The sequence below is a fragment of the Schistocerca americana genome, chromosome 3 (genome assembly GCF_021461395.2).
Source record: "Schistocerca americana isolate TAMUIC-IGC-003095 chromosome 3, iqSchAmer2.1, whole genome shotgun sequence".
Classification (NCBI taxonomy): domain Eukaryota; kingdom Metazoa; phylum Arthropoda; class Insecta; order Orthoptera; family Acrididae; genus Schistocerca; species Schistocerca americana.
The window spans coordinates 544,110,732-544,134,754 of record NC_060121.1 but is presented as its reverse complement, the minus strand read 5'-3'; the positions used below and the strand labels follow the sequence as shown (position 1 = coordinate 544,134,754).

At 48.6% G+C, this 24,023-nt stretch overlaps 1 protein-coding gene across 1 annotated transcript in view; it reads left to right on the top strand.

The window, feature by feature from the left end:
• The window catches only part of LOC124605730, a 553,029-nt gene that overhangs the window by 444,985 nt on the left and 84,021 nt on the right, over window positions 1-24,023 (top strand). The window contains exon 4 of the mRNA XM_047137609.1: window positions 791-967. Coding sequence (XP_046993565.1) covers window positions 791-967 — 177 coding nt within the window. The remainder of the gene's footprint in view (window positions 1-790; window positions 968-24,023) is intronic.

Sequence of the window (24,023 nt, the reverse complement as noted above, 5' to 3'; positions counted from 1 at the left end):
ACGAATATCTTAAATTGGAAAGATCACATAGATAAGCTTGTGATGAAAGCAAGCCAGAGACTGCGCTTTGTGGGCAGAAAACTTGGCTGATGCCACAGGTTTACGAACGAGACTACCCGTACCCCACTTGTCTGCTCTCTTCTAGAGCAGTGCTGTGCGATCCGCATTAGATAGTATTGACGGAGGAAGTCGAAAAACTTAAGAGAAGGGCATCTCGTATTGTATTATCGTGTAATAGGGGACCGACTGCCACGGATATGAAAAGCGAATTATGATGGTAATTATTAAAACAAAGGCGTTTTTCTTTGCGGTGAGATCTTTTGATGAATTTTCAGAATAGTGTTATTCTCCGAATGCAAAAATATTCTGTTGACACCCACCTAAATACGGAGAAATCATCATTGTAATAAAAAAATAAAATCAGAGCTCGTACGGAAAAATTTAAGAATTCGTTTTTCCCGTGCGCTGTTAGAGAGTAGAACGGTAGGTAAACAGGGTGAAATAGGTTCAACTTGCCTTCTGTCAGGCACTCAATTGTGAATTGCATATTAGTTATACAGATGTAGACGCAGAAGGCCAAGTTACCCATCGTGCGAAAAATGTCAACTTCAAGAATGAGTAATGTAGGCAGGGACTATCAGTATCGCCAAGTTTCACTTCGCAGTTTGACTTTTTCGGTGCGATGATTAAAACTTTCTAATTACCCTCTTACAGACTCTGTGGCTTTTTCCACCTTTCCGACGCTGTTTGAGCACCTTCGCCAGTGTCACCGCCCCCGCCTTGTCCGCAGGGACGCTGCTGTCGGTGCACTCGCCGGGTAAGGTGAGCCCGTGGCTGCAGCTGACGTCGAACCAGAGGACGGGCCAGATGCTGCTGCACTACCGCCTGCAGGGCGACCGCAAGCTGCACCAGCTGTCGTGGCCGCTCTGGGCCGGCCACGGCGGCAGCGTCGCCGAGGCGCGCAGAGGTGAGTCGTGCCACGTGCTCACTGCACAGTGTTCCAGCGCGTGTTCTGTGCCACTCCCAGTGCTCATTTGTGTTGTTCTACACCACAGACTGCAACAGGGACGTTAGCTGAGATCAGAACTCAGGAAAAAAACGTAGCTGTTCTACCTCTTCGTCCAAATAGTAAAACAGTAGCAGGAATAAACGGTCTGGTCAGAAGTATACCTTCAAATAGTGCTTAACGTAAGCTTAGTGGCTTGATTTCTGTTGGGGACACTTTCAATGAGGTGTCTGAATGTGTGTGGAAGAACGGCAGCGGTTCTAGGCGCTTCAGTCCGGATCCGCGCTGCTGCTACGGTCGCAGGTTCGAATCCTGCCTCGGACACGGATGTGTGTGATGTCTTTGGGCTAGTTAGGTTTAAGTAGTTCTCAGTCCAGGGGACTGACAGCCTCAGATGTTAAGTCCCATAGTGCTTAGAGCCATTTAAACCATTTGAAGAACGGCAGCCCACTACTACTCAAGAGTCGAAAGCAGAGAAGGTATTGTTGGACGCTGGGGTCTGGTGCGAAGTCGACGTTCCATCTCATCGCACAAGTGTTCCATTGGGTTCAGGTTGGAACTCAGGGCAGAGCAGTCCACTTCAGGCATGTTAGAGTCCGCGAACCATCACCTCACGTATTCAGTTTTATGTCGGGACGCACTGTCATGCTGGTAGAAACAATTAACGACCTATTTCTCTGCCGTATGCAGTACACAGTTCTCTAAAATGTATTCATATCCTCTTGTATTCGACGTTTTCTGAAGCGCAATACGAGGATAATGCCATGACCAGGATAAATGCCATCATACCCTAACACCACCTCCTCCGTATTTCAGTGCTGGCATCACACATGACAAGAAACCCTTCCGTTGCCCCAGCGTACACAGAGATTCATCACACCAAATGACTCGTTTCTACTCATGCACAGTTCAGTGCCGTAGCTCTTTCTACCACCTCAAGAATCAGTTCGTGTTGACTACTGAAATGTACGGCTTATTAGGTGCTGTACGGTCAGATTATCGATTCTTTCTACCTCTCACCGCATATCCGTTGTGTTAGCTGGTTTCCTGGTAGCACTTCGGAACTAGCCGCGCGGGATTAGCCGAGCGGTCAGGGGCGCTGCAGTCATGGACTGTGCGGCTGATCCCGGCGGAGGTTCGAGTCCTCCCTCGGGCATGGGTATGTGTGTTTGTCCTTAGGACAATTTAGGTTAAGTAGTGTGTAAGGTTAGGGACTGATGACTTTAGCAGTTAAGTCCCATAAAATTTCACACACATTTGATCATTTGAACTTCGGAACTGGCGAGTGATTCCTTCCTCTGATTTCTTGCGATCTCTTAGAAACGCCCTCCATTGTGCGCAACAGATCGTGTCCGTCAGTACATGGAGATATACTTGGTCTTACTTTAGCTGTGGTTGCTCCTTCGCGTTTCCACTTAACAGTCACATCACCAGCAACCGACTTCAGCAGCTTCAGGAGTGTTAAAACGTCTCTCTCAGATTTGTTACTCACGTGATACCAAGTGACGTGTCCATGTTCGAAGTCACTGAGAGCTCCTCACCGAGCCGTTGTGCTGTTGCTTCTTCTACACTGACAGACCAGTAATCATCACCTCATTTTACACTGATGCGTACGCTTCTCGTGACATATAGAGGCAAATTCCGCATTAAAATACGGATGTCCAGATACTTTTGATGAGGTAGTGTGTGTACAGTAGAGCATCGTTTTTCCGGACTACGTGCGACTGTATCGAAAATCCAGATATCCCGAAATTCAGAAAAAGTTGAAAGACTGGTCAGATGTCATACACTCGTGATATTTATTTTCACACAAATTGTACATAATATGCTACTCTTTCGAAAACTGACATTTTGAGACAGTGGCCGTGTAAAACATACGTTGATTCTGTCAGTGAAGACAGCAACCAGTCACTATTGATAATCCTATTAATTTGCGTAAATAGCGCTGTAAGCGGTTTCGAATCGACAGCTTGATCTTCAGACAGTTGTTCATCCCAAGATGTACAGTTTTTGAAGTGTAGGTAAGTTTTTGGCTCGTTATTCCCCTTTGTGATATGTTCTTGGGATGGTGGGGCCGTCGAAAATGCTGCGTAATTTTCTTGGAATGTTCTTGGCTTGTATTCTCGAAATACTGTAGATACGACTATATGCAGCACTTACATGATTTTGATGTAACCACACTGCGTAAAGCACCACACCCATCGAACAGCTATTGTCAAATGGGAAATGCACATAAAGGTTGCGATATCGCAAATCAAACAAAAACGTGTATCTTGATGTGAATAGCCGTCTGAACATAAACTATTTACGTAAATAAATAGTGTTATAAATTGTGGCTGGTAGCTGTTTCCTTCATTGAAAGAATCAATTTACACTGAGATGAGAAAAGTCATGCGATACCTCCTAATATAGTTTTTTTTTTTTTTTGGTAAACATTTTTGGAATACAGTGATCAATTAATTGTTATATTTAGATTAAAGTTCAGTCTTGATCACGTTATGTCTGTTTTAATGAGTAACCGGTTTCGGTTTTTTCTATAAAACCATCATCAGACCCATTGGCTCCCTTGGGTTGGTAGGTGGAGCTCTCCTTGCTGCTGTGCAGTCAACTCATTGACTGCACAGCAGCAAGGAGAGCTCCACCTACCAACCCAAGGGAGCCGATGGGTCTGATGATGGTTTTATAGAAAAAACCGAAACCGGTTACTCATTAAAACAGACATAACGTGATCAAGACTGAACTTTAATCTAAATATCCTAATATAGTGTCGGACCTCCTTTTGCGCGGCGTATTGCAGCAACTCGACATGGAGTGAAGTCAACAAATGGTTGGAAGGCCCCTGCGAAAATAGTGAGCCATGCTGCCCCTATAGCCGTCCATGGCCACGAAGTTGTTGCCGGTTCGGCATTTTGTACTCTTAATTGTCCAGAATCTACTTCAAAACAGTCGCGAACAGTTGGGGCCCGGGACAAGGGCCATTGTCATCCATAAAAATTCCATCGTTGTTTGGGAATATCAGATCCGTGAATGGCTGCAAATGGTCTCCAAGTAGCCCAACATATCCATTTCAGTCAATGATCGGTTCAGTTCGACCGCAGGTCCCAGTCCATTCCATGTAAACACAGCCCATTCCCTAATGGAGCCACCACCAGTTTGAACCGTATAGTGTTGACAATATTGGTCCATGGCTTCGCTGGGTCTGCGCCATCCTGGAACACTATCATCAGCTCTAACCAACGGAAATGAGGACTCATTTGACCAGGACTCATATGGCCACGAGACCACGAGATGCGCTGCAGGAGATATAGGGCTGTTCGGAAAGGCACTCCCCTCTGTCATCTGCTGCCATAGCTCATTAACACCAAATTTCGCCTCACTGCACTAACAGATAAATGTCTTACATTTATTTATGCAGTTATTTCACGCAGTGTTCCTTGTCTGTTAGCACGGACTATTCGTCGCTTCGATCATCAAGTGAAGGCCGTCGGCCACTGCGCCGTCCGTGGTAAGAGGTAAGGCCTGAAATTTGGTGTTTTCGGACACATTCTTGCCACTGTGGATCTCCGAATACTGTATTCCCTAACGGTTTCCGAAATGAAACGTCTGATGCTTCTAGCTCCAACTACCATTCTGCTTTCAAAGTACGTTAATTCATATCGTGCGGCCTTAATCGCGCCGGAAACCGTTGCACATGCATCACCCGAGTACAAATGACAGCTCCACCAACGCACTGCCCTTTTATACCTAGTGTACGCGATACTATCGCCATGTACATATGTGCAAATCGCTATCGCATGGCCTTTATGACCTCAGCGTATGCGTAGTTTTCACGCAAATTTTGACCGTACGTGGAATAAATAAAAAAAGCAAAAAGACACAGATTCATACACTGGAATAATCTGTTACGATTCGTGTGAGTCATATTCGTATATGACGATCAGGCAGTAGTTCCACTGGCATTCGTTCAGCCGAAGTTGCTTACGTCTGGCTTTCAAATCAACCACTATTTAGCCCAGTTGCAGTTTTACCTCTGTATGTGTCGTGATGTCTTCAGATTCAGCGTAAACTTAGTCTCTCTCCATGTCGTTCTTCCACCTTTCCAGCCAATGCTGACTCTGAAGTTAGGATAACGGTTAATAACTTCCTACTCTACAACCTGCGGGACCAGAGGCTACAATAGGACTGAGGTATTCCTGACTGTCGTAAGAGGCCCCCCCAGGGGGTCCACAACTCTTTCGTGGATACGTGCGTGGCGAGCACGGGGCCCCGAGCCATTGCAGCCTTCTTTCTCTCCCGGGCTGCATTTCCTTTCCCTTCCCCTCCTTTCCCCTCCATACCCCTTTCCCCTCGCCCTCTCCTCTCCCTCTATTGGTGTCCTTGCTTATGTTGGCCCCCGCTACCCTCCTGGTTCTGTTGGTTTTACACTCTGGCTTTGTTGCGTAATCATCTCCTCCTTTTGGCATTCCTTGGTCCCCCTCTGGGGTTTGACCTCCATTCCAAAATTTCTCTTTCCGTAGTGTGAGCCATTTGGGGAAGAGCACCTTACCTAGTGTCTCCGACGTGTGCCCTCCTAGTATATTCCACCTTTTCTTCTACGTCGTTGTCTGATGCTAGGGTGCATAGCCAGCACGGTAGCCAGCCCGTGTGGTGGGGTCGCTATGTACCCTTTTGGTTGAGCCCCCTGAACACACAGGGATCACACTTCTGATACCTGAGCTGTGACCTCCTCATGCATGCCTTGGAGTGGTTGCTCGTCATCCTGGAGCATCGGAACTCCCGGCAATGGCCGCCGTGCCAGACGGCCCTTGCTGTGGCTGGGTGGCGCCCGTGAGGAGAGCCCCTGATCGGAGTGGGTGGTATCAGGGCGGACGCTATGCAGATGAAACGCATAAGGGTCCAAACCTCTGGCCGCTCTTCTGCGGCCGTCTCTCTGCGTGGTACTGATTCCTCAAGTGCTGCTTCTCTTGCCCCTTCGGCCTTCCCTTCCGTGGCTACCCCCTGGGAGGAGGGTCAGGCCCGTCGTCTAGGGGCAAAACCTTTCCCCCGTTATCTAGTTTGCACCAGGACTGATGGAGATACTTTCACCGGTGTCAAACCTTTATTCTTTGTGGAACACATTGAAGACAAGTTCGGCGAAGTGGACTCCCTGAGCAAGATGCGGTCGGGTTCATTACTCATAAAAACTGCTTCGGCTGCCCAATCTGCGGCCCTTCGTGCCTGTACCCATCTTGGCACAATTCCCGTGTCCATTACCCCTCACCAGTCTCTAAATATGGTACAAGGTGTGATTTTTCACAGAGACCTCATCCTTCAAACTGATGAGGAACTTCGGGACAATCTCGGACGGCGGGGTGTTCACTTTGTTCGGCGTGTTCAGAAGGGTCCTAAAGATAATCGTATTGATACTGGTGCCTTTATCCTGGCCTTTGAAGGGGATACCCTTCCTGAGAAAGTTAAGATTATGGTCTATCGCTGTGATGTGAAGCCGTACATCCCACCTCCTATGCGGTGTTTTAAGTGCTTGCGTTTTGGCCACATGTCTTCTCGCTGTACCCAGGACCCTCTCTGTGGTGACTGTGGACGTCCACTCCATGAGGGGAGTCCCTGTGTTCCCCCTCCTGTATGTGTAAATTGTCATGGTAGTCATTCTCCACGTTCAGCAGATTGCCCAGTCTATAAGAAAGAAAAAAAGATACAGGAGTATAAGTCTCTTGATCGTTTAAGCTACACAGAGGCCCGTAAGAAATATGCACGATTGCACCCTGTGTCCATGACATCTAGTTACGCCTTGGTTACATCTTCATCCCTTCCTCCCCCTTCCTTACCCCCGTCCCGGACCCCTCTCCTTCCCCCCTCCCCTGCGGCTCCCACACATTCTCCTCTGGGCGCCGCTCCCCCTCCCCAGCCGGAGAAGTGTCCCACTCCTTCGGCGTCTGCCGGTCAAGGGCGCCTCTCCCGGGATGCCCCTTCCCGGCACCTTCCAGGTCAAAGGTCTGCTGCAGCGCGGCGACCGCGAGAGCCACGGTCTATCGGCCCCCAGGTCGCCCGGTCTCTTTCTGTTCCTGATCTTGCTGCAGCTGGCTCCATTATGCCACACAGCCCTCCTCGATCTCAGCCTGAAAAGAAGAAGAAACATAAGTCCCGGGACAAAGAGCCTCTGGTGTCACCGGAGGTCCCTTCCCCGGCTTCACAACCGGATTCTGACCTGTCGTTTATGGATGTCGCCCCCTCCTTGTCGGTGACAGGTGGGGACCCGGCGGTATGACTGGATTTAGCGTGTTCAGCCCTCATTTAAACCATCGTTCTGTGGTTCTCCAATGGAATTGTAATGGCTACTATCGTCACCTTCCGGAATTGAAATCCCTTCTTTCGTCCTACTCAGCAGCTTGTGTGGTTCTCCAGGAATCTCATTTTACTGATGCTCACTCACCGACCCTCCGTGGGTTCCGTGTTTTCTGTCGAAATCGGGTCGGACCCTTGCGGGCTTCTGGTGGCGTTTGTACGTTGGTCCGTACAGACATTGCTAGCACGTGGATTCCTCTCCAAACTACATTGGAAGCAGTTGCTGTTAGGGTCCACTTAGACTCTGCAGTCACAGTATGCAATCTTTATCTCCCTCCTGACAGGACTCTTACACCTGCTGCCTTAACCACCCTTCTTCAGCAACTTCCTGCTCCCTTCCTCCTCCTTGGGGATTTTAATGCTCATCATCCTTTGTGGGGCAGTGCCTTTCCATCTAGACGAGGTCTTCTTATCGACCAATTTATTGCAGACCACGACCTGTGCCTTCTTAATGATGGCTCCCCTACTCATTTCAGTGCTGGTCATGGTACCTTTTCTGCCATTGATCTTTCTCTTTCTTCTCCCTCTCTCCTCCCTTCATTACACTGGTCGCCACACGACGACCTTTGTGATAGTGACCATTTCCCGTTGATTATCACGCTCCCTTCCCGCTCCCCGATGGAGAGGTTACCTCGTTGGTCTTTCCACCGCGCCGATTGGCCTCTATATACTGCACAGGTCGAGTTTTCTCCCTCTTTGTCGGGTTGTATTGATGACGTCCTACGTGACGTGTCTGACGCGATTGTTCGCGCTGCTAACCTTGCTGTCCCGCGCTCATCTGGACAATTTCGTCGTCGGCAAGTCCCGTGGTGGAGTACGGCCATTGCCATTGCCATCCGTGATCGCCGTCGAGCTTTGCAACACTTTAAGAGGCACCCATCTGTAGCCAGCCTTTCTACCTTTAAGCGCCTTCGCGCTAAAGCCCGTTATTTAATCAAACAGAGCAAGCGGATATGTTGGGAACGATTCGTTTCTTCCCTTGGTTCCACTGTCCCTCTGTCACGGGTATGCGCTATACTTCGCTCTCTCCAAGGTTGCCATCGGCAGTCCACCCTCCCAGGCCTTCACCTCCCAGATGGCATTTGTACGGACCCATTAGTTCTCGCAGAACATCTTGCGACCCATTTTGCAGTGGCATCAGCGTCGGCCTCCTATCCAGCTGCTTTCCTTCATCAAAAACAGCAGGCTGAAGCTGTCACCTTATGTTTCACCACTTGTGAGTCAGAATCTTACAACGAACCTTTCACTGAATGGGAATTTCTTTCTGCTCTATCTGCTTCTCATGATACGGCTCCTGGCCCAGATTCCATTCATAACCAGCTGCTTCAACATCTCAGTGCTCCACAACGGCACCATCTTCTTCGGGTGTTTAACCGTATCTGGCTCCAGGGTGACTTCCCTTCTCAGTGGAGGGATAGCATTGTGGTTCCTGTCCTTAAGCCTGGTCAGAACCCCCTATCTGTTGACAGCTATCGGCCAATTAGTTTGACCAATGTTGGTTGTAAGTTACTTGAACGGCTGGTAGCCCGTCGGCTCACTTGGGTCCTCGAATCTCGGGATCTGTTGTCCCCTTACCAGTGTGGCTTTCGAGAGGGACGATCTCCAATCGATCATTTGCTTCGCTTGGAATCCGCAGTTCGGCAGGCTTTTTCCCAGCGCCGCCATTTGGTTGCAGTGTTTTTTGACCTTCGCAAGGCCTATGACACGGCCTGGCGCCATCACATCTTACTAACCCTTCATCAGTGGGGTCTTCGGGGCCCACTCCCGATTTTTATCCGCCAGTTCCTGATCCATCGGTCATTCAGAGTTCGAGTTGGTACTGCTTTTAGTTCTCCACGGACCCAGGAGACGGGCATCCCACAGGGTTCTGTCTTGAGTGTCCTTCTTTTCCTCATTGCTATCGATGGACTTGTGGCCTCTGTCGGTCCCTTGGTCGCCCCTGCCCTGTATGTGGATGATTTCTGCATTTGGGTTAGTTCCTCCTCGATGCCATCTGCAGAACGGCAGCTCCAGGTGGCTATACGGCGTGCCTCTGCATGGACCCTCTCCCACGGGTTTCAATTCTCTCCTTTAAAATCGCGGGTGGTCCACTTCTGTCGCCGTACTACGGTCCACCCTGATCCAGAGCTCTATCTCGCTGCACAAAGATTGCCTGTGGTTCCACAGTTTCGTTTCCTAGGTCTTCTTTTCGACAACAAGCTCACTTGGCTGCCCCATATCAGACTCCTGAAGGTAGGATGTTTCCGTAAACTCAATGTCCTTCGCTTCCTTGCCCACTCCTCCTGGGGTGCGGACCGTTCCCTCCTCCTCCGTCTTTATCGTGCTCTAGTTCTGTCACGTTTGGACTATGGTTGTCAAGTTTATGGTTCAGCTGCTCCTTCCACGCTGCACGTGCTGGATCCAGTCCACCATCGTGGTATCCGTTTGGCCACCGGTGCCTTCCCTACTAGCCCTGTTGATAGTCTCCTGGTTGAAGCTGGGATCACCCCCCTTTCTGTTCGGCGGTCCCAGCTTCTGGTGTCTTATGCCCTTACTATCCGTTCTTCTCCCACTCATCCTTCCTATTCTATCCTATTCCCAGACCATGGGCGTCGCCCGCCTGACTCCCGCCCTCGGGCGGGTTTACCGGTTGGGCTGCGCCTTGCGTCTCTTACCCGTGATTTTCGGCTTCCTTCTTTGTCCTGTCTTCCTCGCTCCCTCCCCTCCACCCCTCCTTGGTTAGTTCCTCGGCCTCGAATTCGGATGGATCTCCGCCGCGGTCCGAAAGATTCCATCCCCCCGGTGGTGTTCCGTTCCTTTTTCCGCCAAATTTTATGGGAGTTTCGGGATGCTGTTGTTTTTTACACTGATGGTTCTAAATCTGCTGATCATGTTGGGTATGCCTTCACGTCCTTTGTTGGAACGGAAAATCATCTACTGCCACCCTCATGTGGGGTGTTTACTGCGGAATTGATGGCAATTTCCCGGGCCCTTACCTTTATTAAACAATCCCAACACAACCGTGTTTTGTTATGTACGGACTCGATGAGTGGCCTTCTTGCTATTGACCGGTGTTTTTCGCGCCATCCCTTGGTCTCTGCCATCCATGACCATCTCGCTGATCTTCACCGTGCTGCTTGTTCCATTGACTTCCTATGGGTCCCGGGCCATGTGGGTATCCCGGGTAATGAGCTCGCTGATCGTTTGGCTGGGGGAGCAGTTACTTACCCCCCGTTTTCTGTAACCCCTCCTGCAGCGGATTTACGGCTTCACATCAAATCCCACTTTGCACAGTCATGGGCCAATTCTTGGGAGGCTACTCCACTGTCTAATAAACTTCGTGCCATTAAGGTGAATACAGGCCCATGGCGTTCTTCCTTTAGCCTCTCCCGCAAGGACTCGACCACACTGTGTCGTCTCCGCATTGGCCATACCAGGCTGACCCATGGTTTCCTTTTGCGTGATGAGCCACCCCCGCTATGTGGTTGTGGAGCCTTCCAGTCAGTGGCCCACATTTTGGTTGAATGCCCCCTTCTTTTGGCTCTGCGTGCTAAGTACAGACTCCCCCACACTTTACCTTTGATGTTGGCTGACGATTCCCGGATGGTCTCTCTGGTTCTAGGTTTCCTCCGGGAGAGTGGTTTTTATTCTCAGTTTTAAAGTTTTTAATCTCCCTCTGGTGTTGGGGCAGGGTGGTGAGTGTTTGGGTGTCTCCCACTGTAGGCAGTGTTCAGAGATTCCCGATTCACCTCCCTGACCGAAATCCTCTTTTCTTTCCCTTTTACTCTGTTTTCACCCCTTCTTTTTAAGGCTTGGTTAGTTTTTCTATTCCCATACGTACTTTCTGCATTATAGCAGTTGTACCTTTTAAGTCACAGGTGGTCTTGCCTATGCTGTTTCAGCATAGTGTTGGGTTCGTTCTCTTGCCAACTTCCCTCATTTGTTTTTACTAATGACACAGTGACTGCCCTTTTACATTTCCCCTTTATCCGTTTTATTTTTCTGACTATACTGAGATGTCCCGTTAGCAGAATGGAGTCTATTTGAAACAAGGGACTGATGACCTTGCTGTTTGGTCCCTTTAACCTCAACCAACCAACCAACCAACCATCGTAAGAGGCGACTAAAAGGAGTCTCACACGTTTCGGCCTTTATGTGATGGTCCCCTGTAGGGTGTGACTTACATTTTTCAAAATTTTCCGGAAGAGCGAGCCAATAGGGGATGGGCCCCTTACATGATGCATCGTGCACTAAGACGTATCACAACCTTCGTCGACGTGGATCTGCACTTCTGCTCATTCTCCAATTGGTGGGCGAGGTCACCCTCCTGGGTGCGTATTTTTGCCATCAACAGTGCAGTATAGTTTTCTGTGTTGACGATGATAATAGACATGTTTGCTTGGTTGCACCTGATATCCAGCATGGTAGCCGTTGTGGTGGGGTCGCCATGTATCCTGTTGATTGTTGCCCCCTGACCACACAGGCATCGCTCTGCTGATGCCTGTGCTGTTAATTCCCCACGTATGCCAAGGAGTAGATGCCCATCACCCTGGGGCATCTGGACTCCCGTCAATGGCAATCCTACCAGACGGCCTTTGCAGCGGCTGGGTGGCGCCCATGGAGGGGCCCTGGTTGGAGTGAGTGGCATCAGGGTGGATGACACGTGATGAAGTGTAGTATATGATCTCTTGCTGGTGGTCAAACACCAGCAGTCTCAAAGCTATCACGGGCACAGTTCAACGCACAGAAGTACGACCCCAAATCGTTTCCTTCCCTGGCTGCACCATGAGAGGAACATCAGTCTAAGGATGGCAGCGGCTCATGTTGGCCTCAGTACCTTGTATGTTGGGGAGCTGATGGGGAATCTTTCATAACGATGAAGCCTCAGTTTTTTGTTGAGCATGTAGAGGACAGGTTTGGGGAGGTGGAGGGCTTGTCCAAAATGCGCTCTGGGTCATTCTTGATCAAAACAGCATCCTCTGCCCAGTCACGGGCGTTACTCGCTTGTGACAAGCTGAGGATGTTTCTGAAACTATCACGCCTCATAAGAGCTTAAATATGTCATATTCCACAGGGACCTTCTTTTGCAATCTGACGATGAGCTGCACGCCAATTTACAGAGGCGAGATGTACATTTCGTTTGGTGTGTCCACTGGGTTCCGAGGGATAATCAGGTTGCCACTGGTGCCTTCATCATGGACGTAGAGGGTGATACGTTACCCGAGAAGGTCAAGGTGATGATCTTCAGCTGTGATTTAAAGCCCTATATCCCTCCCCCAATGTGGCCCTTTAAATGCTGGAAGTTCGGCCATGTGTCTTCCCGCTGTACTTCCAGCGTCACGAGTCGAGATGGCGGACGTCCATCACATCCTAGTACTCCATGTACCCCGCATACCATCTGTGTGAACTGCGGAGAGCACCATTTGCCTTGCTCTCCTGACTGCAGAATTCTCCCGAAAGAAAGGAAAATCACGGAGTAAAAGACCCTGGGCCGACTGACCTACACTGAGGCTAAGAGGAAATATGAACGACTGCATTCTGTACGTATGACATCGTCTTACGCCGCTGCTACAACAGTTGTAGCCCCATTAGCTCTGCCAATCCCAGTCACGTCTCCGAGCTGGAAGACTGCACCTGCTCCCTTGATGGTGGGGGGCACTTCTCCCTGTTGCCCCTGCACCACCTAATTCGGGAGCAACACGCCCCCCCCCCCCCCCAACACACACACACACCATCGGAGATATCAGTCCCAACTTCTCAGCTGAAGAACGTAAGTCTTCTTCAGCTCCTCTCGCTAGGAAGGGGTCACTTGGGTCACTCCCTTCCCAGGTTTCTTCTAGTGGGAAAGATGACACCAACCAGTGGCTGAAGAGCCCAAAAGAAACTGGTCAATGTCAGTCCCGGAGACTGAATCAGTGAACCCCTCTCAGTCAGGAGCAGCAACAGAAATATAAAAAGAAGGTCCCCAAGACGAAGGGCAATGCAGTGGCACCCTCACCACCGCTACCTACAAGCTCTGCGTCTGCAGATGAGGAGGAGACTCTGGCGTCCGCTGAGGACCTAGATATCGCTAGACCCTCAGACACAATGGATATAGACGTCTCAGGAAAAAAGTCGGTGGTAGCAGGTGACCCTGAGGTGTAAACTGCCTTGTTGAATGTTCCATGCGTTCCCAGTCTCGCGATGACGTCTTCCTCCACTGGAATTGCGGCGGTTTTTTCCACCACCTGGCTGAGCTACGGCAACTGTTAAGGTTTACACCTGCTTTCTGCATTGCCCTCCAGGAAACCTGGTTCTCGGCAGTTCGGATTCCTGCCCTCTATGGCTATAAGGGTACTACAGGAACCACAGCGACTATGATCGGGTGTAAGGTGGAGTTTGCATTTATGTCCTAAACTCAGTCTGTAATGAACCCGTGCCCTTTCGAACCCCTCTTGAAGATTTGGCTGTCAGAATACGGACGACGCAGGAAATAACTGTCTGCAATGTATATCTTCGTTCAGATAGTGCAGTACCCCTGAAGGTATTAATTGCAATGATTGACCAACTCTCTAAACCTTTCCTACGTTTGGGAGATTTTAACGCCCATAACCCCTTGTGGGGTAGCGCTGTGCATACTGGCCAAGGCAGAGATGTCGAAACTTTACTGTCTCAGATCGACCTCTGCTTCTTAAATGGTAGTTACTCGGCCATTGATTTATCAATCTGCAGCCCAGGACTTTTCCCAGCTTTCCACTGGGCGACCTGTGTGGTAGTGACCACATCCCCATCTTCTTGTCACTGGCCCGGCGTCAGGCCCACGGATGCTTGGCCAGATGGGCTTTAAACAAAGCGGACAGGGAAACTTTCACCTCTGCTGTCACCACTGAACCTCCCACACATGGGAACATAGATGTGATGGTTGAGCAGGTGACTAAAATAATCGTTTCTGTGGCAGAAAACACGATCCGTCGCTCTTTAGGGTGGGGGGAGGCGGGAGAGCACCATCATTCCGGTGCTCAAACTCGGTAAAAAACCCCTTCATGTGAAAAAGCTATCAGCCCATCAGCCCCACCAACGTGCTTGTACGCTGCTGGGATGTATGGTGTGTTGGAGGTTGGGCTGGGTCCTGGAATCACGTGTCCTAATGGTTCCACGTCAGGGCGGCTCCCGCCAGGATCGCTCTACGACTGATAACCTTGTGTCCCTCGAGTCTGCTATCAGAACAGCCTTTTCCAGATGCCAACACCTGGTTGCCATCTTTTTTGATTTACGAAAAAGTATGAAACCACCTGTCGACGTGATATCGTTGCCACATTATACGAGTGGCGTCTTAGAGGCCCGCTCCCGATTTTTATCCAGAATTTAATGTCAATTCGTACTTTCCGTGTCCAAGTTAGTGCTTCCCATGGTTACCTCCATATTCGGGAGAATGGGGTCCCGCAGGGCTCTGTATTTAGTGTCTCTCTCTTTTTTGTGGCCATTAATCGTATAGCAGCAGGTGCAGGGCCGTCCGTTTCACCTTCCCTGTATGCAGACGACTTACGCATTTCGTACTGCTCCACCAGAACTGGTGTTGCTGAGCAGCGCCTACAGGGCACTCATGGGCTGTATCCCACGGTTTCCAGTTTTCGGCCGCAATGTCGTGTGCTGTGCACTTCTGTCGGCGTCGTACCGTTCACCCAGAACCAGAACTTTACCTTAATGACGATTCACTCACTGTAGTGGACATATATCGATTCTTAGAACTGGTTTTTCGACGCCCAGTTGACTTTGCTTCCTCAGCTTAAGCGGAAGTGCTGGCAGCACCTCAATTCCTTCCGCTGCCTGAGCAACACCAACTGGGATGCAGATCGCTCTACGCTGCTGCAGCTCTACAGAGCCGTTGTTCAATCCCGCCTTGATTGTGGGAGTCTGGTTTATGGTTGGGTGGTGCCCTTTGCGTTGCGTTTACTCGACCCAGTGCACCACTGTGGCGTTCGCCTAGCGACAGGAGCTTTTAAGAAGAGTCCGGTGACCAGCGTCCTTGTGGAGGTTGCAGTCCCTCCATTGCAAGTGAGGCGTGAAGAACTGCTGGCCAGTTACGTTGCATATGTTCGTAGTTCTCGTGCACATCGCAGTCATCTCTCGCATAGGCAGCCTGGTCAGGGCTTCCAATTGCAGTTCGTGTCCAGTCCCTTCTTTCCGAACTGGAGACTGTGCCTTTACCACCTATGCTTGAGGTCCATTCACGTACACCCCCATAGTGTACAACTAGGCCGCGGCTTCGACTGCACCTTCTACATAGCCCTAAGGATTCAGTTAACCCCGCGGCTCTCCGCTGCCACTTCCTCTCGATTCTTGACATGTACCGAGGCCATGAAGTGGTTGCACCAACGGCTCGATGGCTGATGGTCACGTCGGATTCGCGTATGTCCATGGAGGATGTATTGAACAGCATTCCTTGCCCGATGGCTGCTGTGTTTTCACTGCCAAACTAGTGGCTATATCTCGTGCTCTTGAGCACACCCGTTCAAGCCCTGGGGAGTTGTTTCTTCTGTGTACTGACTCCTTGAGCAGCCTTCAAGCTATCGACCAGTGCTACCCTCGTCATCCTTTCGTAGCGACCATCCAAGAGTCCATCTGTGCCCTGGAACGGTCCAGTCGTTCAGTGGTGTTTGTCTGGACCCCAGGTCACGTCGGAATCCCAGGCAACGAACTTGACGACAGGCTGGGCACAACGGGCCACGCGGAAACCGGTTATGGAGATCAGCTTTTCTGCAACTGACCTGCGTTCAGTACTACGCCGCAAGGTTTTGCCGATTTGCGAGACTAAATGGCATAACCTCAGCACGCCGAACAAACTGTGTGCCACTAAGGAGACTACGAATGTGTGGCAGTGCTCCACGCGGGCCTCTCGCAGGGACTCTGCGGTCCTCTACCGGCTCCGCATTGGCCACGCTTGGTGACACACGGCTACCTCCTGCGCCATGATGACCCGCCTCAGTGTCGGTACGGCGCCCGGCTGGCATTGGCCCGTATCTTGGTGAGCCGTCCTTCTTTGGCTGCCCTGCGACGGACTCTTCAGTTACCGGACTCGTTGCCATTAATTTCAGCTGACAACGCTTCATCGGCTAATTTAGTTATACGTTTTATACGTGACGGTGGATTTTATCATTCTGTATAAGTTCTAGCGCATGTCCTTCGTCCCTTTGTGTTCTCCACTCTAATGCTTTTAGGGTGGATGTTTTAATGTGTCTCAGAGTGGCTGGCTTTTCCTTTTTATTGTCGTGGTCGGCCAGCCACGGTCATCTGCTCTCTTGTTTTTACCACTTCTACCTGTTTCTTGCTTCTCTCTGTGGTTTTCTGTTCCTGTTTTGTCCATAGTAGTGTAGGTTGTCCTTCTGTCGTTCTTCTGGTTTTTTCTTTCTCCTGTTATTTTGCTGTATGTCTCCTTTCTTTTCTTCTTTCCATGGTGTAATTATTTTACCAGAAACAAGGGACAGATAGCCTCGCAGTTTGGTACCCTTCCCTTCCCTTCCCCCCCCCCCCCCCCCCCCCCCCCCCCGCCTCTTTTAAACCAACCATCGAACCAACTTCCTGCAATACCGGGTCTGAAATCGGAACGCCGCACTCCCTATATGTACTAAACAAGGTATGTTCCTCATCTAGCAACTCATTCTTCGGTGTTTTGGTTGTTTTGTGACTCTAAACTGTCCTTCGTCATAATGTTGAAACGAAAGTATTCGGTTTATTGCCGGTTTTTCCAGTTTGGTAAGTGGATTCATACTTCAAATTTTTTTCTAAAATCTGGCTTTATTTTGTAATTACTGATACAGATGCACAGACGCCGCCGGCCGGAGTGGCCGAGCGGTTCTAGGCGCTACAGTCTGGAACCGCGCGACCGCTACGGTCGCAGGTTCGAATCCTGCCTCGGGCATGGATGTGTGTGATGTCCTTAGGCTAGTTAGGTTGAAATAGTTCTAAGTTCTAGGGGACTGATGACCTCAGATGTTAAGTCCCGTAGTGCTCAGAGCCATTCGAACCATTTTATTCACATACCTTCTCAATTCGTGAAGTTTCATTTCATTTCCTCCTATCCTTCTGGATCTTTTTGGTTAGGCTGCGTTTAACAGTCAAAATTTACCTTCGTCGTAAGCGCTAGAATTGTAACGACGTAAGAAATCCACATTCTCGCAGGAAAGTTACATACGGGTTTGGCAGGTCAGTCTATAGAACCCATAATGGCCGTTTGCTAATTCATTAATCTGTGTGAAATGAAAGGTTACTAGCCTCAATACTGAAACACGTGTACATTTCCAGATGTATAATTACGCGGCTGAAATTGAAGCTATCACGTTCTCTTTAGTTCCATTATTAATTGTCAGAGTGGTAGTATGCCCTTATATATTTAATTAATGATTATACTGGACAAAGTTCAGTCGTTCATTTCGTTCGTGGCGCCTTTGTGGTAAAAGTGTTGTTATGGCAAACTCACTCCAACTTGCTTCTTGTCCCAGTTGCTCGTTTGCTTATTTTCTATTTAAACGTCGAGGTTTCTTTGTCAACATTGATACACTTCAAATTAGTGTGAGCTGTTCGGCTCATGGTACTTCCATGTTTCTAACAATGTATTCTGGTTGTTCATGATATTTAAACCGGGAGAGGGGACCATAAGGGGCGTCTTCGACTCTGTTTCACACTTAGAAGATTTGAAGCGTAGTGCCCGGACGTAAATTATCTTAAGCAGTACCACGCTGTTCTCAACAAAATCTCGAAAGAAATCTCCTTTTGAAATTGTAAGATTTCAGAGAGTTGTTAAGTATAATGCATTGTCATATTTAAATAAATCGCCGGTAGCCGAGTCGGCAGCGAAGTAATTCAGTTGTCGCGAAGTCGCTCGTACAGGGCTCGCTAGTGGTGTCTGGTTTTTACTTTACCAAGTCTTTATTTATTATGAAACGGGAATGGTAGTTATTAATAAATATTACCTAATAATTTTAACTTAACGTAAAATCTTTTGTTTTTAGTTATAACTGCATGAAAATAACTTAAAATGTCATCCCTATATACGAAATAAGTTACTGTTAAATGAAGAACTTCACGCGTCCGTAATACTATGCAATCTCTATAAATATAAAAGTGTTTAATTTCTCATTCACATTTCGTAATGTGTTTCAGATTTTAATTTATCTTGATTACTAGCGTTTCCATGCTATTAGTAATTAAAAACACAGTTTGCACATGGCATTACCTCTGCAGAAGTACAGTTGGCACATCACATTAGCTCTGCAGATAACTGCTGGATAATTAGTCGTTTTTATTTTTTTGTCTTTCAGGCGTATTTACTGTTCTTTTTTTATAGACTTAAAGCAGACGTATTTTCCTCGGTGGGAAGGAGCAACTACTCGTTGCAAGATAGTGGCAGTACAAGGAGTAATATGGTCTAGGTCAGTTATGACTTAATCTCGTATTGATGTTTCAGGAATGTCTGCAACTGTGTCATTCATGATTTAAATAATGAAAACTGCATCGGTTACGTCTTTTTTTTATGTTTTTTACAACGCGTTTCGAGAATTTATTCCCATTTCACGTGCATTTGGCATTTGTTTACATGAATATGTTTGGCGATGGTTCCGTGTCTGATTTTTCTCCCTCTCTTGCGTCATATTGTAGTTACACTGCAATCGGAACACGGGACAAATTGGATCTTAGAGTGTTTTTAAATGCTAGTATTAGAAATGGTATTTTGTGTGTGTCTAGTTACAGGTATTGTGTCTCCCCTATTATACAAATCATACACACGCAAATCATCACTTAAACTGTTCATTTACAAAGCATGCTACAAAAGGATATTACGATACTATAGTTTCACAGAGACTTTGTACACAGTCACAGTTGTTACAGTGATTTTGATTACGTTATGGCCATTAAAATTGCTACCCAACGAAGATGACGTGCTACAGACGCAAAATTTAACCGACAGGAAGAAGATGTGATATGCAAATGATTAGCTTTTCCGAGCATTCACACAAGGTTGGCGCCGGTGGCAACATCTACAACGTGCTGACATGAGGAACGTTTCCAACCGATTTCTCATACACAAACAGCAGTTGATCGGCGTTGCCTAGTGAAACGTTGTTGTGATGCCTCGTGTAAGGAGGAGAAATGCTTACCATCACGTTTCCGACTTTGATAAAGGTCGGATTGTAGCCTATCACGATTGCGGTTTATTGTATCGCGACATTGCTGCTCGCGTTGGTCGAGATTCAATGACTGTTAGCAGAATATGGAATCGGTGGGTTCAGGAGGGTAGTACAGAACGCCGTGCTGGATCGCAACGGCCTCGTATCACTAGCAGTCGAGATGACAAGCATCTTATCCGGATTGCTGTAACGGATCGTGCAGCCACGTCTCGATTCCTGAGTCAACAGATGGGGACGTATGCAAGACGACAACCATCTGTACGAACAGTTCGACGACGTTTGCAGCAGCATGGACTATCAGCTCGGAGACAATGGCTGCGGTTACCCTTGGCGCTGCATCACAGACAGGACCGCCTGCGATGGTGTGCTCAACGACGAACCTGGGTGCACGAATGGCAAAACGTCATTTTTTCGGATGAATTCAGGTTCTGTTTACAGCATCATGATGATGGTCGCATCCGTGTTTGGCGACATCGCGGTGAACGCACATTGGAAGCGTGTATTCGTCATCGACATACTGGCGTATCACCAGGCGTGATGGTATGGGGTGCCATTGGTTATACGTGTCGGTCACCTCTTGTTCGCATTGACGACACTGTGAACAGTGGACGTTACATTTCAGATGTGTTACGACCCGTGGCTCTACCCTTCATTCGATCCCTGCAAAACCCTACATTTCAACAGGATAATGTACGACCGCATGTTGCAGGTCCTGTACGGGCCTTTCTGGATACAGAAAATGTTCGACTGGTGCCCTGGCCAGCACATTCTTCAGATCTCTCACCAATTGAAAACGTGTGGTCAATGGTGGCCGAGCAACTGGCTCGTCACAATACGCCAGTCACTACTCTTGATGAACTGTGGTATCGTGTTGAAGTTACATGTGCAACTGTACCTGTACACGCCATCCAAGCTCTGTTTGACTCCGTGCCAGGCGTATCAAGGCCGTTATTGCGGCCAGAGGTGGTTGTTCTGGGTACTGATTTCTCTGGATCTATGCACCCAAAATGCGTGAAGTGTAATCACATGTCAGTTCTGGTATAATATATTTGTCCAATGAATACCCATTTATCATCTGCATTTCTTCTTGGTGTAGCAATTTTAATGGCCAGTAGTGTATTTGCTTCGCTCCGCTTGTATCTGGCGAATTGTTGTGGGTGGTGCTGCAATATACCAGGAGCTTCAATCGCGTAGAGCGCTGCTGCCAAGTGAAGAACATAGCGTGCTAGAAGCCTTAGCCGACGCGACGGTCACGCCTTGGGCGTGAGACGCCGGTGGACGCGGGGCTGCTGGCTGTCGATAAGCGGGAGAGAAGCCCTACTTGATGTCAGCGTCCTCCAAGAGCCTGAAGCTGCTTTGTCACGGTGCTACTTCATTAACTGCAAGTGCCAGGGCGTAGCGAAGGCACTCAGTACAAACTCCTTCTCTAGATTTTCTCCTCCCTGACCACGATAAAAGAATGTAGTTGCAGTGGGCATGTCGACCACATATTCCGCTTGTAGCGTGTTTCCGCAAGTAAAAATTCACATTTCGTTTGTTTATCGCACTTCCTGGTAATATTAGCCACTATAATACCATCGAAAATTAGGTGGAAACGATGTAGTGGTTGCCATTTAACAATTTAAGAAGAAACTTTGGTTCAGCCACACTTTCAATGTTAATCACATTGAAATCTGGTCTATTTGTAACTGTAGCGCTTCGAAGTGCAAGCATCCGTCTTCAGGCTTAAAACATCCGAAAGTGGTAACTCAGGACTGAGGAGGTGAGTTGATGACGGTAGGTGGGGCCGAGGATTTGGGTTCTGAGAGGCGTTGCTGTCCTGTGGAGTTTTCAGACACGCAACGGAAATACGATAAATGTCATTTCTCTGTTGCACAATCAATTCGGACTTGTTTTCCCATTTCCAGGAGAGGTTCGTGGCCTGTGTACTTTCGAAGGTTGTTGATTTAGTGCGAAATGGACTCGCATTTCACGAATCCGGATTTATGTTAGCAGTTTGCAACACATGAAGATTTATGCCGGCACGGGACTAGAACCCGGATTTCCCGCTTTTCTCGTGCGGTCACGCCAATCAGTTCGGCTATCGGAGCTCGCATCCACGACCGATTCAAACTTCCGTATGTCACCGACTCCACAGCTCTTACGCTCGTACATTTCGTGATTCCTGCACAGAGAAAGACAAATATTTTATCGTCATTATAGCCCGCCGAGACATTGATAGAACATGGTTGGTTACGATGTCTGTGGTTATGTGACACTATATAAACACACAACTATCCATGATGTATCACCGGCCGGGGTGGCCGAACGGTTCTAGGCGCTACAGTCTGGAACCGCGCGACTCCTACGGTCGCAGGTTCGAATCCTGCCTCGGACATGGAAATGTGTGATGTCCTTAGGTTAGTTAGGTTTAAGTAGTTCGACGTTCTAGGGGACTGATGACCTCAGAAGTCAAGTCCCATAGTGCTCAGAGCCATTTGAACCATGATATATCGTCGATTTACTTGTTACCGTCACTTGCAAGGGATAAGCTATATTCTTCCTTCAACAGTATTTCATCCTAAGAAAGTCTTACTGGTAAAAGAAGAACAAATAAAAGAAATTTATTTATGCCTTCAACAGTGAGAATGTACTTTAACTTGCTGTACCAGAACAGTGTTTATTACATTAAAGTTAGCACTTAGCTGCGGGAAAAGCTTGTCCTGAAAGTAAATGGAACAAAACAGAGAGCGCTTTGTCTCTCTCTCTCTCTTCTACAGTTGGTCGCTCGAAACACTAACTTAAGAAGGGCCGAGCCAGAATTGAGAGGCTGTAGTGTGCTGAAAGCAGAAAACAAGAATGGCGAGCCCAGCGCACCTCAAGGAAAAACTTTCGCTTGCTGGCATGGCGCGCAGAGATCCACTCATGAACTTGTTCTTTAAGAAAGAGGCGCTGGTGGCTTTTTACCGGCCCAGTTACATTAATGTGGCCACAGCCTACGTTCGACTTCAACGTGGAGCACCAATAGCAGCGGAGGCTATATAGTGTTTTGTTGGCGTGGCGGGGAAGGGGGGGGGGGGGAGGAGGAGGAGGAAGCAGCAAACAGTGCAGTTGTTATCGTAATGTGGAAACGGAATGATTTTTTCTGACGTCCAAGGGGGCATGATCCCGTAGGACGGCAATCCGTCACGCTAACCACTCAGCTGTCGGGGAGGACCTGTGGCTAGAAGAGCACCAGCAAGAGTCTGCCATACTCGCCCAGCCACCGATTTAAACCGAATCGAGATTCTGTGGGACCACCTCGATAAGAATATTCACGCCATGGCTCCTCAACCAAGTAACCTAACGCAGTTGGCCACTTCACTGGAGTCTGCATTGCTCCACATCCCTGCAGGTATCTTCCAGAACTTCACTGACTCTCCTCCTAGACATATCGCAGCGTTTCGCGCTGCAAACGTTGGCTATTCAGGCTTCTGACAGGTGGACTGTGCAGCTTTACTGCTGGAATGTTGGCAACACAAAGCCACATAGTGTGGACGGCAGCGGTCGCACCTTGTGCGCTGCACCCTCGGCGTCGGGTTGTCGAAAGTACTGATATTCTTCCAGGTAACGGCAAAAATAAGCTCTCTTTTATCAGCACCAAAATTTTCTTAGCAGCTTTCCATCACATTTTTCCCAACTCAACTGTTGCTTATTAAATATGCCGTCGACGTCGTACTTAAATGTGCGAAAGTAAAAGTGCGGGGTATTTTAGTGAGTAGACTAACTGTTCCGGCAGTTTACGATTATTATCTTTAGTGGACCGAGTAAAGTTTGATCCTCCAAGGATATACCATTTTAATATCAACTATTTCACAAGAATGGAGTCGTTATACACCACCCATTCATCCCTCCAACTGGCAAGATCCTTCTAATTCGTGTATTTGTGTTATGTTTTCCTTTAAAAAACAATAAAGAGGAGGAGGCAGCTGCATTCTCTCGCAACGATTATGGAAACAAAATGCTGCAACAGGAAGCAGCACATCAACGAATCGCATAATTGTCAAGGGAGTCCTGTGTTTGAGTAAGTCTCCATTGTGACAACAAATTATTTTGAATTGTGCAGCGTTTCAGGTCAGTAGCACTTGTCACGGCTTACAGCAGCTTGAAACTACCTTGCCGTATGCTGTATGCTGGACTGGAACTCGAACCCGGAATCTTGGCTTTTGCGGGTCATTGCTATTCCCACTCTACTCTACTATCCCGGTATGGCGCGCGCGCGCGTACACACACGCACACACACGCGCGCACGCGCGCACGCGCGCACGCGCGCACACGCGCACACGCGCACACGCGCACACACGCGCACACACGCGCACACACGCACACACACGCGCACACACGCGCACACACGCACACACACACACACACACACACACACATAGAGCTATACTTCTGCCGGTACCTTCTGCGTACTTGCGAAAACGAGTTTAATCCTCGCACCACTACAAAACAGTGTGATACAGATGGGTCAGCGGTATCTAGAAACAGATGAAATCGCCGAAACTGAACAA